Raw genomic sequence first — 13,920 nt, forward strand, 5'->3', positions numbered from 1 at the left:
CAAGAAGCATAAACCATGGAGTTCTAGCCTACAAGTTATTTTAATTAGCAAAATTTCCAAGAAGCTAATAGTCTTGGTTGGATGTGGCTTCATAGAACTCCTTCTTCCGGGCATGGTCTCCTCATATGTCGGCGAGCCACTCCTCTATCTCCCTTGGGAGGAGAAAAGAAGGCTCGTTAGCGTTAGTTTAAGGAGTTTCGACTTCCACCGGGATTTCTTGTAGATGCTCAAGAGAATGTTCCGCCGGAATGTCGCCCCATCCGGTAGGGTTGTTAACTTCAAGCGCTAGGTTCCAATCCTCTTAAGGGAGGATGGGTTCCATCGGAGGTGTTACAAGAATATTTAACCTCTGGTACAAGAGGTTAATTTCTTGAAAGCTATTCTCCAGCCCCACCGTAAGATAGTTGATACGGTCAATTAGGACCTCCTCCACTGAAGTCATTTCATCGAGAGCTTCCCTTAATGCTATGACATAGTGAACAAGTGTAGCCTCAATGGAAGGCCTTCTCCCTCTTCGACTGTTTGATGAATGCACGGAAGATGTCTCGCTGTTTTCGCTCGACATTCTACGAAAATAAACTGAAAATAGCTTATTTTGCTGAAACAGTGGTCTGGACACGGCCCCGTGCTCAATGAGCACGGCCCCGTGTTCATCTTTCTGCAGAGTTTTGAAACAAGGAATCTTGAAGTTTTAAGTTATTTTCTGAACTTGTGAGGTCTTTTTGAACATTAGTAACTTAAAACAATGTTATACAACTTATTTTTAACAAGATTCTTTGAACAAAACTCAATAACCCTTGCCATAAAGCTTGAAACTTCAAACTTTAATGGTGGTTTTTGGAGAAAGATGAAGAAGAAGGAAATAGATAAAAGAGGAAAGGACAAGAGGGTTGTTGGAACCTTCTTTTAGAACATACCTAGGATAGTTGAGAGAAGATTCCTTCAAATCTCTGCCCCTAGATGGTCCAAATGTGCAGAGTTCTTGGCTTCATTTATAGAAAACGACAGCGTGCTGGACACGGCCCCGTGTCGAATGGACACAGCCCCGTGTGCAGATAGAATTCTGACACAGTTTGTTCGTATTTTGACGTAAAAGTCAGAAGGGAATCTTTTGGTGGACACGGGGGGCGTGTTGGCTGGACACGGCCCCGTGTCGAGGGGCTGATTATGAAGTTTATCTATTTTTTAAGGAACTTATTTGTATCGGGTGGTTCCTTACTGGTTGGAACAACCCCAAAGTGCCTAAGATACCTTAATTGTCCTAGACTAAGACGAGAACGCAAGAGGTTGTCGGTTAGGGTAATTCCTATGTTTATTTTAGGTGGACAAGTCCAACCCTTTTCCGGGCTCTCGTTAAAGAAGGTATATGCCGAATCGCTCAGGTCTATGTATGCACTGAATGAAGTCGATGGAGAGTCCTTCACGGCACAATCGGCACAGGGACGACTATCGTCCATGTCTTTGCTAGGTATGAAGGTAGGATTGGAAACAACGAGGTTGTTTTCATGCGACCCCAACATTTCTTCTTGGTTATCGTCTTGGGATGAATCAATGTAATCCTTCCTAAGCTCTTTTAACCAATTAAGAATTAGACTTTCTAATTGAATTAACTCGTCAAGGAGCATTTCTCCTAGAATATCTGGTTGGGCGCATTCGAAGGAAAGATAGTGATTATTTTTACTTTCGCCCCTCTTAAGGTTATAGGGAGACGATGGGTCTATATAGTGGGGCTTATAATTTAGAAAATAATATTCTAATTCTTTATGGTTGCCGCCACATAATCGACACCACGTACCATAAGAGTGCCGAAAGTAAAAAGAATTACCATCACTCATGTTTGTGTCAGAAATTACCAACCGCCGGGATCTAACGATTTGGTTTTCAGTAACTGAATCTTGGGCACGGGGGCGTGTTGAGTGAGCACGGCCCCGTGTTCAGCATACTGTCTGACTTAAAACAAGATTGCCAGTTCCAATTATTGGGCACGGGGCGTGTTCAGTGGGCACGGCCCGTGCTGAGTTCTGCAGAAGCTGAAAAACTAAGAAAAATCCTAAAAAATAAAAAAGAAAATAAAAAAAATGATTAGGCCGTTGATTCCTAACTTTCTTAAAATCCTTGTGTTCCCGGCAACGGCGCCAAAAACTTGATGCGTGTGTAGTGTAATATGTTTTAGGTATATATTTTAAGCCCTTTTTACACTTTCTTTAGCCAAGTTTTAAATTTATAAAACACGATATTTACTAACAATAAACACACATATGGGCAAGTGCACCCATCGTGAACGCAGTATAGTGTTGGTAAGATACCGAGGTCGTCCAAGGACACAAGAGCTTTTAGTACCGGTTTATCCTCAACGTCTAATCAAATCAAAATGTTAGAAAAAGATTTTAAGCTAAGAAAATAAAACTAACTAAATGCTGAAAAATAAAAATAAAATAAAAACAGATAGACAAGATGAATCACTTGGATCCGACTCGTGTGTTAGTATAACCTTTGATTATTTTCACACTTTTGCACTTGTTTAAGAGATTATCTTAGTTATTGTAGTAGGCCCCTCTTTTGAAGGTGACGATACCCTCAACCCAGTAGTTTGAGTCAGCAAGGATACAATCCTAAAGGTTCGGATTATTGAAAGATAATTAATTAAGTTATTAATGCAAATTATGGTAGGCCCCTCTTTTGGAGGTGACGTTACCCTCGACTAAGTAGTCTGAGTCAGCAGGGATACAGTCCTAAATAGTCGGGTTATAGTATTAATAGTAGTTTAACTTATGAGGGGATCAAAGAGTTTGGACCCCCGCCATCCAATACCTTTGGGTATTGAAGGAGGTCCTACTAAATTTGACCCAGGTCCCTTGCAGGACCTCTAAACGCTGAACAAGGGCAAGACTCTTACCAAACCGTTCCCTTAACCCCCGACCAGGTAGCCAACATACCTCCATATAGACCGTGGAGATATGAATGGTGAAAATCTTTTATTTTATATAGACAGTAAAATAATGCCAAGACACCACAGACAAACGATAAGGAAGAATCACCTTCAACATAAGAAACTAGTTATTAAAGTCATTAATACAAAACCAATTAAGAAGTGCAAAAGATTAAAAATAAAAAGTATTATACTAAACACTTGTCTTCACCAAGTGATGTAAGAGACTTAGGCAAAGATGGCTTTGATTGTCAAGAACTCTTACGATCAATCTTGGATCCCGAGACGACTCACACACTCTATGATGGACAATGGATGATGGTGGTGGATGATGGTGTTGTGATGGTGGTGGGTGGTGGATGAAGTGTGAGAGAGGTGGTGTGCCAAGGGATGAGTTGCAATGGCTCCAAGCACTCCTATTTATAGGCTGATCAGAAGCCTAGGCACGGCCCCGTGTCCGCTGGGCACGGCCCCGTGCCCGTCGGACACTCTCTCTCTTCATTAATTGTAATTCGCAATTACAATAAATGCACCTGCAGCACTCTGACCACGCCCCCGTGTCCGCTGGGCACGGCCCCGTGGTGGGCAATAGAAGCTTCTATAGGTTTGTCTTTTCTGCTGCTTCTTGGGCACGGCCCCGTGCTCGCTGAGCACGGGGCGTGTTCAGTCTTCTGTCTTCTCTGTTTTGCTTGGGAGGATGCTATCGAGGGGTCAGGCAATCCACTTTTGTTCCTTTTCTTGTATTTATGTTAGATTTTGCTGTCTTTTTGCTTCTTTTGTTAATTTGAGCTCATTTAATCCTGAAAATACAAAAGGAAGAAAAAAGCACACTTTTTCTAACATTAGTACTAAAAAATGGTTAGTTTTATGCCACAATTGATATAATTTATATGTTGCATTTTGCGCGTATCAATGATTCATGATGAGATGATTTGCTTTGATTTTTGATTAAGAAGGAAGAAGAGTACAGGAGAAGAAGATTCAGATTCAGGGTTTTGAAAAAGAAAAAAAGGAGACGGAGGGATTATAAAAGGGATGGAAGTGTGGTACTGTTGGGCTGGAAAAGAGAACTGAGGATGCCCTAATTTACTGATACGTGGCCCAAATAACTTTCATTTATTATATATAATAGATTAAAAGGGAATAATACAAACTAATATCAATATATCTTTACAATAATATTAAATTCAAATATTAAATAAAAAAATAAAGTATTTTTTTTTGTTGAAACTTCTTCTTACAATTTTTTTTTGTCATTTGATTCCTCTACTGTATATATATAAACACTATAGATATAAAAGGTGAGGATCTTAAGAGAAACACTAGCTAATTGAGAAACTTGAGAAATCATAGACCACACATTTTCTCCAAGCCAATTTTTTTACTTCTAATCACACGTTTTTAAGAGTTATATATTTTTTTTGAATATATATTGTCAATTTTAAATTATACACATATGTGTGTGGTCAATTTTAAACTATACATATGTGTATATTGTGAAATATAAATATCCTTAACCCAAGAAGTGTAGGAACTTGGGTCAAACGAACTCAAATTGAGCTCATTTCAGCCGCATTGGAATTGGCTCATCGAGCCCTAATTAGAAATCTAAACCCTAAATTTAAACCCTAAATCTAAACGCTAAACCTTAAGGCTAAAACCTAAAAAGTAAACCCTAAATATAATGCTAAACCCTAAACTCTAAAGCTAAACCATAAATACTAATGCTAAACACTAAAGCTAACCCCTAAATACTAATGCTAAACTTTAAATTCTATAGCTAAAACTAAATCCTTCCCCTCAAACATAAATGTACAATATTTAGGTTTTAATTTTAAACATGTATATACATATATGTAAACGGCGAAGTATAGAAGGGGCCGGGGTGGGGGGGGGGGCGCCCGACCCCCCAAACTTTTCGCTCAATAGTGTTATATATGTAGTTTTCGTACATAAATTTTTTGGTATATATGTTTTCGACCCCCCGATTCTGTAGAAATTTTTGGGTATATACGTTTTCTACCCCCGTCATTCGGGTTAAGCTTCGCCACTGTATATGAATAAAAGGTAGACAATATACACATGTGTATATATATATATAAATAAGCTGATAGAAAAAGCTCCGATTTTTCCAAAAGAATAATGTATTTTTTGCATTTTTGCTTAGGGAATATATATGATCGAGGATAGTTCTCAAATCTCTTCATTAGCCTAGTGTTTTTTTAGAGTAAAACAAATAAAATTATTTTATTAAATCTAAGATATGGTCTAGCCTTGGCCAAAGGCTGTGTCAGATTCATGACATGTCCAAACATGACCCATTGGTTCTTTCTTTGGTTGTGTCCGACTCAAGGTTGGCTCAAGCTGACCCAAACTGAATAACAAACTCAATGCCCTTTTTAATGTCATAATTCCCGTATTACATGTGTGTTTGCATAGTTATAAACCATAAATGCTATTGCCAAGTCACCAACAATCCTAATTCCTAAAGCTCATATTGCCTACATATTCTTCTTTTAGACTTTATGGGCTTAGAGCATTCACATCCAACCCACTAAAATCTGTGAGTAGAGTTTTTATAGTATAAAGAGTATAAAAAGTGGTTGTGAGTGGAGGAGAGAGAAAATGTTACTGTTCATCTGTATATTTAAGAGGACACTGTTCACCCCCTATAATTTTTTAATATATTTTGAAAGTGATTGTGAGTGAAGGAGAGAGAAAAGGTAATGATAAATGTATAAAAGAATATTATTTAATTTAAAAGGAGAGAGAAGATGTAGTGTTTTTTAGTGTAATTTAGGGTGAAAAATTGATGGAATGGATGTGAATGCTCTTAGTGAAGTTGGACCCAAAGATTTTGCTTTATTTCATTCTCCTATAAACCGCATCTAGTCCGACTATGATGTTTCGAGGAGCTAATACCACCCGTAGTGGGACGCTTTTTATTAAAAAAAATTGAAAAAAAAACGCCTGGAAACGCCCCCACCCCCATTACGGTAGGCGTTATTTAAAAAAAAAAAATTGAAAAAATTGAACTTTGGCGTTTTAATAATAACGCTAATATGAAAAGCAAGTGGCCAATGGGAGTGTTTACCTTTTCTTTTGCATGTGTCCAAGGTTTGACTATCCAATAAGAAAATAGTTAGTTTGTTTTTTTTTGTTTAAAAAACGCCTAAAAGGGATTATTGGGCATTATTTCCACTACACTTTTGCAATAACGCTCCATGCTTACTGGACTGCCACGTATCGGATAATGCCCCATGGTGGGGACATTATTTTTCTTAACCACTACACATGGTCTAATTGAGGTGCAAAAAAAAAAAAGCCAGTTCGGAACCCGAGACTACTTTGTAACCCGGAAATGGAATTTGTTTCGCAATAAGGCTATAGGGTGTGGTCATGACCCTCATGGTCACCATGAACCTCTACATCGGCGCCATGTCACTCACTTCTAATCCATCATCCAAAACCACTACCCTAAGGGTGTGGTCATGACCCAAACCACTATTTTCTTATTTTAGTTACTTTTGTGGAAAAGGAAAATGAAATATTGAAAAAGGAAAGTAGGCTCATGGTTGCCATGGTTTAATCCATGTCAACCATGGTGGATAAAGCAAGGGGATGGTGTAACAATCCATTGATGGTCCTATGTGACAGTAATGACCCAACCCATGTTCCCCACACCCTTTAGCCTAACTGTAAGGAAATGAGCTGGACCCTAGGGTTGAAACCGACTTGTAATCCAGTACTTTGAAAAGAGTCAAACCCGATCTTTTTGACTTTCTTCAACCCAGTTTAATCCAAATGAGTTCCAACAAAAACGGGTTTTGACTTTTATTATCGAGATCTCATTCGACTCGAACCCGAACCAGTTTTTTGCACTGTTGGAGCTAATCATTATGTCTTTCATATGGTTTCTGTCTTTCTAACGCCAAAATACTACAAATAATTATATTCAAAAAATACTACTTTATTTTTATTTTAAAAACTCTAATAATCATATTTTTAACATTTGTTTTACTATAATATTTAGGGCTGCAAACGAACCAAATGTTCGACGAACAGTTCGTGAACCGTTCTGTAGAAAGTTCGTTTGTGTTCGTTCGTTTGTTTATTAAACGAACACAAACAAGAAATTTCGTTCGTTTAGTTAAACGAACAAACATGAACAGAGGGCGCATTCGTTCATTTATGTTCGTGAACGTTCGGTAACGTGTTCGATAGTTCATTACTGTTTTTAGCTTTTATATTTTATTTAAATACTTCAAAATTTCGACAAATAAAATATTTAACAAGTGTCAGTGTATTATATATTTTGTTTATGGATGTTTGTTTGTGTTCGTTTGTGACCATTTATATTCATGAACTTTAGTCTGTGCTTATTTGTCTTCATAATCGTTCGTTTTCATTCGTTGCCTAAAATTAACCAACAAACACGAATACGTTCATTTCCTTAAAAAACAGACACGAACATAAAATCTCATTCGGTAACCATCCATAAATATTTCATGAACACATATATTTTATAACAAACAAATATGAATTGATGATTCATTTGCATCCCTAATATCAACTTGGGATACAACAAGAGAAAATGTATTTATTTTATTTAAATCTAGGACGAAGGTTGGACTTTGGAGGAAGCATATTCCTTAGACCATGCGTAATGGTTAAACACTATAATGCCCCCACCATGGGGCGTTTTGCGCCATGTGGCGTCCTAGTCAGCAAGGGGGCATTATAGCAAAAGTGGTGTAGTGGGTATAACGCCCCCATAATGCCCCATTCAATCCTTAAAAAAAAAAAAAAAAAAACAAAGTTATTTCTTATTGGTGGGTCAAACATAAGTCAAACCTCCAACCAAGCAAAATGGCGTTTTAATAATCACGCCAGGAGGATTTTTTTTCAAAAAAAACGCCCCAAAACGCCCCATGTAATGGGGGTTTGGGCGTTTTTGGGCGTTATAATGCAATTTTTTTTTAAAAAAACGCCCCACTACGGGCAGTCTTATGGGCTTGGACTAAATTAAATTAAAATATGACCGTTGGAAGTGCTCTGTTTTTTAAAACAACAAATCGAATCAAATACTTCTAAAAGCTATTAGAAACCTTCATCGTCACACCTGAAACAGCATCATCATCTCCTGTATCCATCTCTCAAACTCACCGATAATGTCAAATCAGAAAATGGTCCCCAGAGAAACCGAAGGCGATGATGGTAACAATCAGGTTCATCATCCGTATGCGTTTCATGTTTCTGGTCCTCGTAAAGTTTCTGCCCCAAATTGGCGAGATCTTATTAATTCCAGCTGGTTAGTATCTCCATTTTCGATTCCTTTCGTTTGATTAAGATTGGATCTCTGAATTTTTATGGGTTCACTTGCAAATTGAAGTCTGTTTTGTTGTTTAAATTAGGGTTTTGTTTTAACATGAAAATGGATGTAGAGTTTAGTAGCAACTTGCAGAAGATTTGAATAGGAAGATTCATGAGGCGTATAAACCCTAAATAAAATATTACTGTATGTAATATATCTTGTATCTGGAATTGAGACCAAATTTGTTGATTTTCTTAAAATATTCAGTTTTGTTTGATGCATCTTGTGCCGAAAATGAAAAGGGATTTTGGGTTAATGGGATGAACCTGAACATGACCCGTGTAGTGTATTTATTCGTGTCAAAGCATCATCTCTAACTTGTACACACTTAAAAGCTAGTAACTTGAACATGACCCATCTAAGCCGTTTATCTAAATGAATCAAATGGCTTGACAGGTTGACAGCTTTCGGGTTAACAGGACGAACCAATGAACCTGAATATTACCTGTGTATATATTTGTATCAAAGGCATCAACCCTAACTTATACACACTTTAAAGCTAGTAACTTGAACGCTACCCGTTTAACCAACTTTCCCCATTTTTTAAATGAGTCAAATGGGTTGACTAGTTGGCGGGCTGGTGGCTTGTGAATGAGTTGAATTCAAGTTATACTTAGATTAAAAATGGCATAACGACTTGGCAGGCTGTACTAAACAGGCATAAACGGGTTGGCGTATTGAACTTATAAAATATATATTTTATTTCGATTTTAAGTGGTTGCCAAGGCTTGTTTTACAAAACGGGCAATCGTAGTCAAACAAACCACAATATGACCCATTTGATTAAATGTGATAAACAGGTAAATCCAAACCAAATGGGTTCAATATCACAATCCGAAACCTAATCGTGTTTGTGTAGTGTTTCATATTGAATGCAAGCCCTAGTTTTATGTATTAAAAAGCAGTTCTTTTGGTCTTAATCGGGGGCGGAACTAGTAATATGTGAGCCGTAGCACGGGCTACGGCTGAAGTCCGTATGCAGAATTTTTAGTTTATGCAGTTTAAGAAAAAAGCTTTAAGAACATAAGAAAAAATAGAGTTCATACTCAAATAAACAAACACGCTAATGTCAATTGAACGGGCGTTAATACACATGTCGCTGCTATTGGTTATGTCGGTGAGTTTGCCTGAACATTCGCTGGAGATGGATTTCCAGATTATACTTTATTTAATGCCGCCGCTATCGATTTTTTAGAGTAAATTACAAAAATCGTCCTTTATGTATGTCACTTATTGCAAACTGTGTCCTTTATCTTCAATAATTACAGAAAACGTACTCGATGTTTGCAAACCCTTGCAAGTTATGTCCTTTATCCCTAACTCAGTTAATTTTTGGTGGTTAAATCTTACCAAATGGACCCCACATGAGGGTATTTTGGTCATTTTACTCTCATGTGGGGTCTATTTGGTCAGATTTAACCACAAAAATACACTCATGTGGGGTCCATTTGGTCAGATCTAACCACAAAAAATAACTAAGTTAGGGCTAAAGGACATAACTTGCAAGGGTTGGCAAACATCGAGTACGTTTTCTGTAATTATTGAAGACAAGTGACACAGTTTGCAATAAGTGACATACATAAAGGACGATTTTTGTAATTTACTCTTTTTTTAATATTGTATGATTGCATGGTAAAAAAAATTTGGGATATCCTTGATTTAATGGGCTACTTCCGCCACTGGTCTTAATCATAGCTAGAAATGACTTGTACATCATAGCAATAACATATCTAATCAAATTATGGTCTCTATTAATCATATTAATATTGTGAATAACTTTTACGATTCTAGGAAAGATGGAAACTACAAGAGGACTGTCATTGCCTGCTTCATCCAAGCCGTATACTTACTCGAACTCGATCGACAAGAAAACCGATCACCAGAAACCGCTCTAGCTCCAAAATGGTTCATACCCTTTAAATACAAACTCTCAAAAACATTAATCGATGAACGAGATGGATCTATTTATGGCGCAATACTAGAATGGGATAGATCAGCAGCAATGTCTGACTTCATCCTCATTAGACCGAGCTGTGCACCTCGTGCGGTTCTAGCACTTCGAGGAACGCTTTTGAAAGGCCCGACCTATAGGCGTGACATAGAAGACGATCTCAGGTTTCTAGCATGGGAAAGTTTAAAAGGTTCCGTAAGGTTTGATGGCGCCTTAAGAGCATTGAAGTCGATTTCTGATGCGTATGGAAGCAACAATGTTGCTGTTGCGGGTCATTCTTTAGGGGCAGGATTCGCGCTACAGATTGGGAAATCGTTAGCCAAACAAGGGCTTTTTGTTGAGACTCATTTGTTTAACCCACCGTCGGTTTCCCTTGCAATGGGTTTGAAAAACGTGGGCGAAAAAGCGGTTGTTGTTTGGCAGAAAGTTAGAGCAATGGTGTCTTCTAATGGTGCTGCTGCTGTTGAAAGTGGTGGTGGTTGTAGTAATCCTATAGCATTTAACAAATGGGTGCCTCATTTATATGTTAACAATAGTGATTATATATGTTGTTATTATACGGATCAAGCCGCTGCTACTACTACTACTGCTATGGCTACTGGTGGTGGTGGCGACAAGGAGAATGTGAGGCCGCGGTCGGCTGCTAACGGAGTGGCGGCTAAGCTTTTTGTGTTGTCAAAAGGGAAGCAGAAGTTTTTGGAAGCACATGGATTGGAGCAATGGTGGTCAGATGATTTGGAACTTGAATTGGCTTTGGAAAGTAGTAAGCTTAATAAGCAATTGAAGTCATTGTATAGTCTCCCTCCTAGCTCCACCACAAACCGCCAATGATTTTGCTTACATGAACTATATATATATTTTTTTGAATGTGTGTAATGATCAATGTTTGCTATACAAAGGTTGTAATAAAAAATGTTTTGACTTGCATGGGGTTGGATATATCTTAAACAAGGTTAAACCGTTCGTGAGCTTGAGCTGAAGATAATGTCGATCCATATGGTGTGTAATGAATAACTAGGGTTAAGACCCGCGGGTACATCGTAAACATTGAATGGATTAGTCCAAACGTTATATGATGCATTAACCATATGAAAACGCACATTTCGACGTATCCAGTTGAATTCAATGTAACCTGTATAAGTATTGTGATTGGATCAAACGTAAAGTAAATCAAATTCATATCGAACAATCATAACGTATTATATGTGACCCAACCCATACATAGAAAACATAACGGGTATGAAGGAAAATATGCATATGTAATCGAAATGGATTAATTAGAGCTTTCGAAAAAAGGGGAGAAAAAGAAACCGTAATTTGACTCCACTCGGTTCGAAACAAACTTTACGAAACATACATAAAATAAACACGAAAACATATTATATTTGACTTGAATAATTTCACAAAAAAGTTTACATCGAAACGTAGAACAACTTGAATTTATACCAAAACGTACATAAAAATATGCACGTAAAAATGGTTTCTTTAAACGAAAACGTATTATATTTGACATGACTCGTCTATAAAAAAGTTTACGTCGGAATGTAGAACTAATCATATTTATACATACCTATACATAAAATATGTACGTAAAAAATAGTTTTTAAGTAAAGGAAGTATAGGGGTAAATCGAAACAAAATATTAGTAAAAAATTTAATAGGTTAAAAACGTTCGTAAAACCGTGCCAAGTAGCACCAATGCCACAACGACGTATCGACTCTCAACATTGTAAAAATAAAATAGATAAAATGGTAAAAATTACACCGAACAAAAAGCAGACTAAAATCGTTGAACCACGCACACCCGTTACAGTGTATTAATGCGAAGAAATTAACCAGAAACGTAAAACGTAGAAAATAATAACTTAGTCGATCTAGGACCCGCCCGTTGCGGCGAACTTTTCAAAAGGGAAAAAATGGACGCGTTGCGACGAGTCTGTCAAATATGAAAAAATCGAGCAAAAAACGTTGAACCTCACATGAACGCTACAACATGTTAACTCGCAAAATTTAGAATGAAACGCAAAACGAAAAACTTGTGAAAGATAAAAAGTATGGGGGACCAAAGTTGTAAATAACAAAGTGTTGTGTTAAATTATAAAAGATGAAAAACTTTGAGTTAAAAGTAAAAATTTCAAATGGGTTAAATGTAAAAGATAAAACTTCTAGGTTGAAAGGGAAATATGATTTTTTTTTTTTTTTGATAAACTCCCCAAGCTTGAGATACAACTCCTAATGCACAAAAAAGTTGCTAATTTATATATGGAATAATAAGCTTGAACCGAATGAGTTGAGCTTTAGGGCTTGTTTGGCTAAGCTTTTCAAAATGACTTATTTGCTTATTTGCTTTTCTGAAAAGCAAATAAGTCAATAAGCTGTTTTGAAAAGCTTTAAAATGGAGCTTTTCAAAATGACTTATTTGCTTATTTGCTTTTCAGAAGGCAAATAAGCAAATAAGTCACTTTGAAAAGCTTAGCCAAACAGCCCCTTAGTAATTTTAGCAAGCCGAGCTTGAGTACCATCAGGCACAGGCTTAGGTCGGCTTGTGACAAGGAAGTGAGTTCTTTATATAGACACTCGTGCACCTCCTACAAAATCAAGATGACTACTCTAGACAACTCGCAAAAACACCAACTCAAGCAAAGTTTAGACGAGCCTAAATTGCCGCTTATTTAATAAACAAACTCATTGCCAAGTTTCATATACCGAGATTTTACAGCCTCGCGAGGGTATGTAAGCATATTATTAAAATAAAACTAATTCAATAACATTAATATAATATAATATGAGATTGCAGGTTCGGTCCTGGGTGGGCGACTGCCCATGGCCCAGTCTTCCAAGGGGCCTGTTTAAAAAAAATATATCTAAATTCTAATAAAGGATTCTAACTAATGACATGCGATATTCTCTTCTTTAATGTCACATTTTTACTTATATTTTAATTTATTTTATTGGCAAATTGGATTTAAATAATCCCAACTCACTGTTATTGGCCAATAATAATCCCAACTCATTTAATCACCAATAATAATCCGAACTATTCACTTTTGTTTGTAAAATACTCCCAGTTAAAAAAACACTAACTAGGTTAAAAATTTGTTGATGTGGCATCTGATGTGGCCCTTTTAGCTGATGTGTCATATGATGTGGCAGTTGATGTGGCATTTTTTGATGACGTGACAGCTGATGTGGCAGTCTACGTGGCATTTTTGATGACGTGGCAGTTGATGTGGCATTTTTTGATGACGTGGCAACTAATGTGGTAGGTGACGTGGCAAGCAACATCAGCAAATTTTTAACCTAGTTAGTGTTTTTTAACTGGGAGTATTTTACAAACAAAAGTGAATAGTTCGGATTATTATTGGTGATTAAACGAGTTGGGATTATTATTGGCCAATAATAGTGAGTTGGGATTATTTAAATCCAATTTGCCTATTTTATTTAATAATTAATACATGGATATCACTTATCTTTATCTTTATCCTTATTCTAAGAGCATTAACATCCCAATCTTTATCCTTATCAATATAAATAAACTAAAAATACCATTCTATAAATTTATCTCTCATTTTTTTAAAATCCTCCCGCATCTCATTCCTCATCCATAAAAATACAAAGTTTTGCTTTACTTTTTCTTAAATATAAGAACTCACTTTAATTTTCATT

General features: G+C 36.8%; 1 protein-coding gene across 1 annotated transcript; it reads left to right on the forward strand.

Annotated features, from left to right (window-relative positions):
* The first annotated feature begins 8,022 nt into the window (after positions 1-8,022).
* LOC110912994 (GDSL esterase/lipase At4g10955) lies at positions 8,023-11,181 on the forward strand. Its single transcript, XM_022157849.2, has 2 exons — positions 8,023-8,240; positions 10,095-11,181. Exons 1-2 carry the CDS (start codon positions 8,101-8,103, stop codon positions 11,083-11,085), a joined length of 1,131 nt encoding a protein of 376 aa, XP_022013541.1. The 5' UTR covers positions 8,023-8,100; the 3' UTR covers positions 11,086-11,181.
* The last annotated feature ends 2,739 nt before the right edge of the window (positions 11,182-13,920 follow it).

The sequence above is a fragment of the Helianthus annuus genome, chromosome 17 (assembly GCF_002127325.2).
Source record: "Helianthus annuus cultivar XRQ/B chromosome 17, HanXRQr2.0-SUNRISE, whole genome shotgun sequence".
Classification (NCBI taxonomy): Eukaryota; Viridiplantae; Streptophyta; class Magnoliopsida; order Asterales; family Asteraceae; genus Helianthus; species Helianthus annuus.

Coding starts and splice junctions, on each gene's coding strand:
- LOC110912994 (XM_022157849.2), top strand. CDS start 8,101: ATGTCAAATCAGAAAATGGTCCCCAGAGAAACCGAAGGCGATGATGGT. Junction 8,241..10,094: donor GATCTTATTAATTCCAGCTG/GTTAGTATCTCC, acceptor TTACGATTCTAG/GAAAGATGGAAACTACAAGA.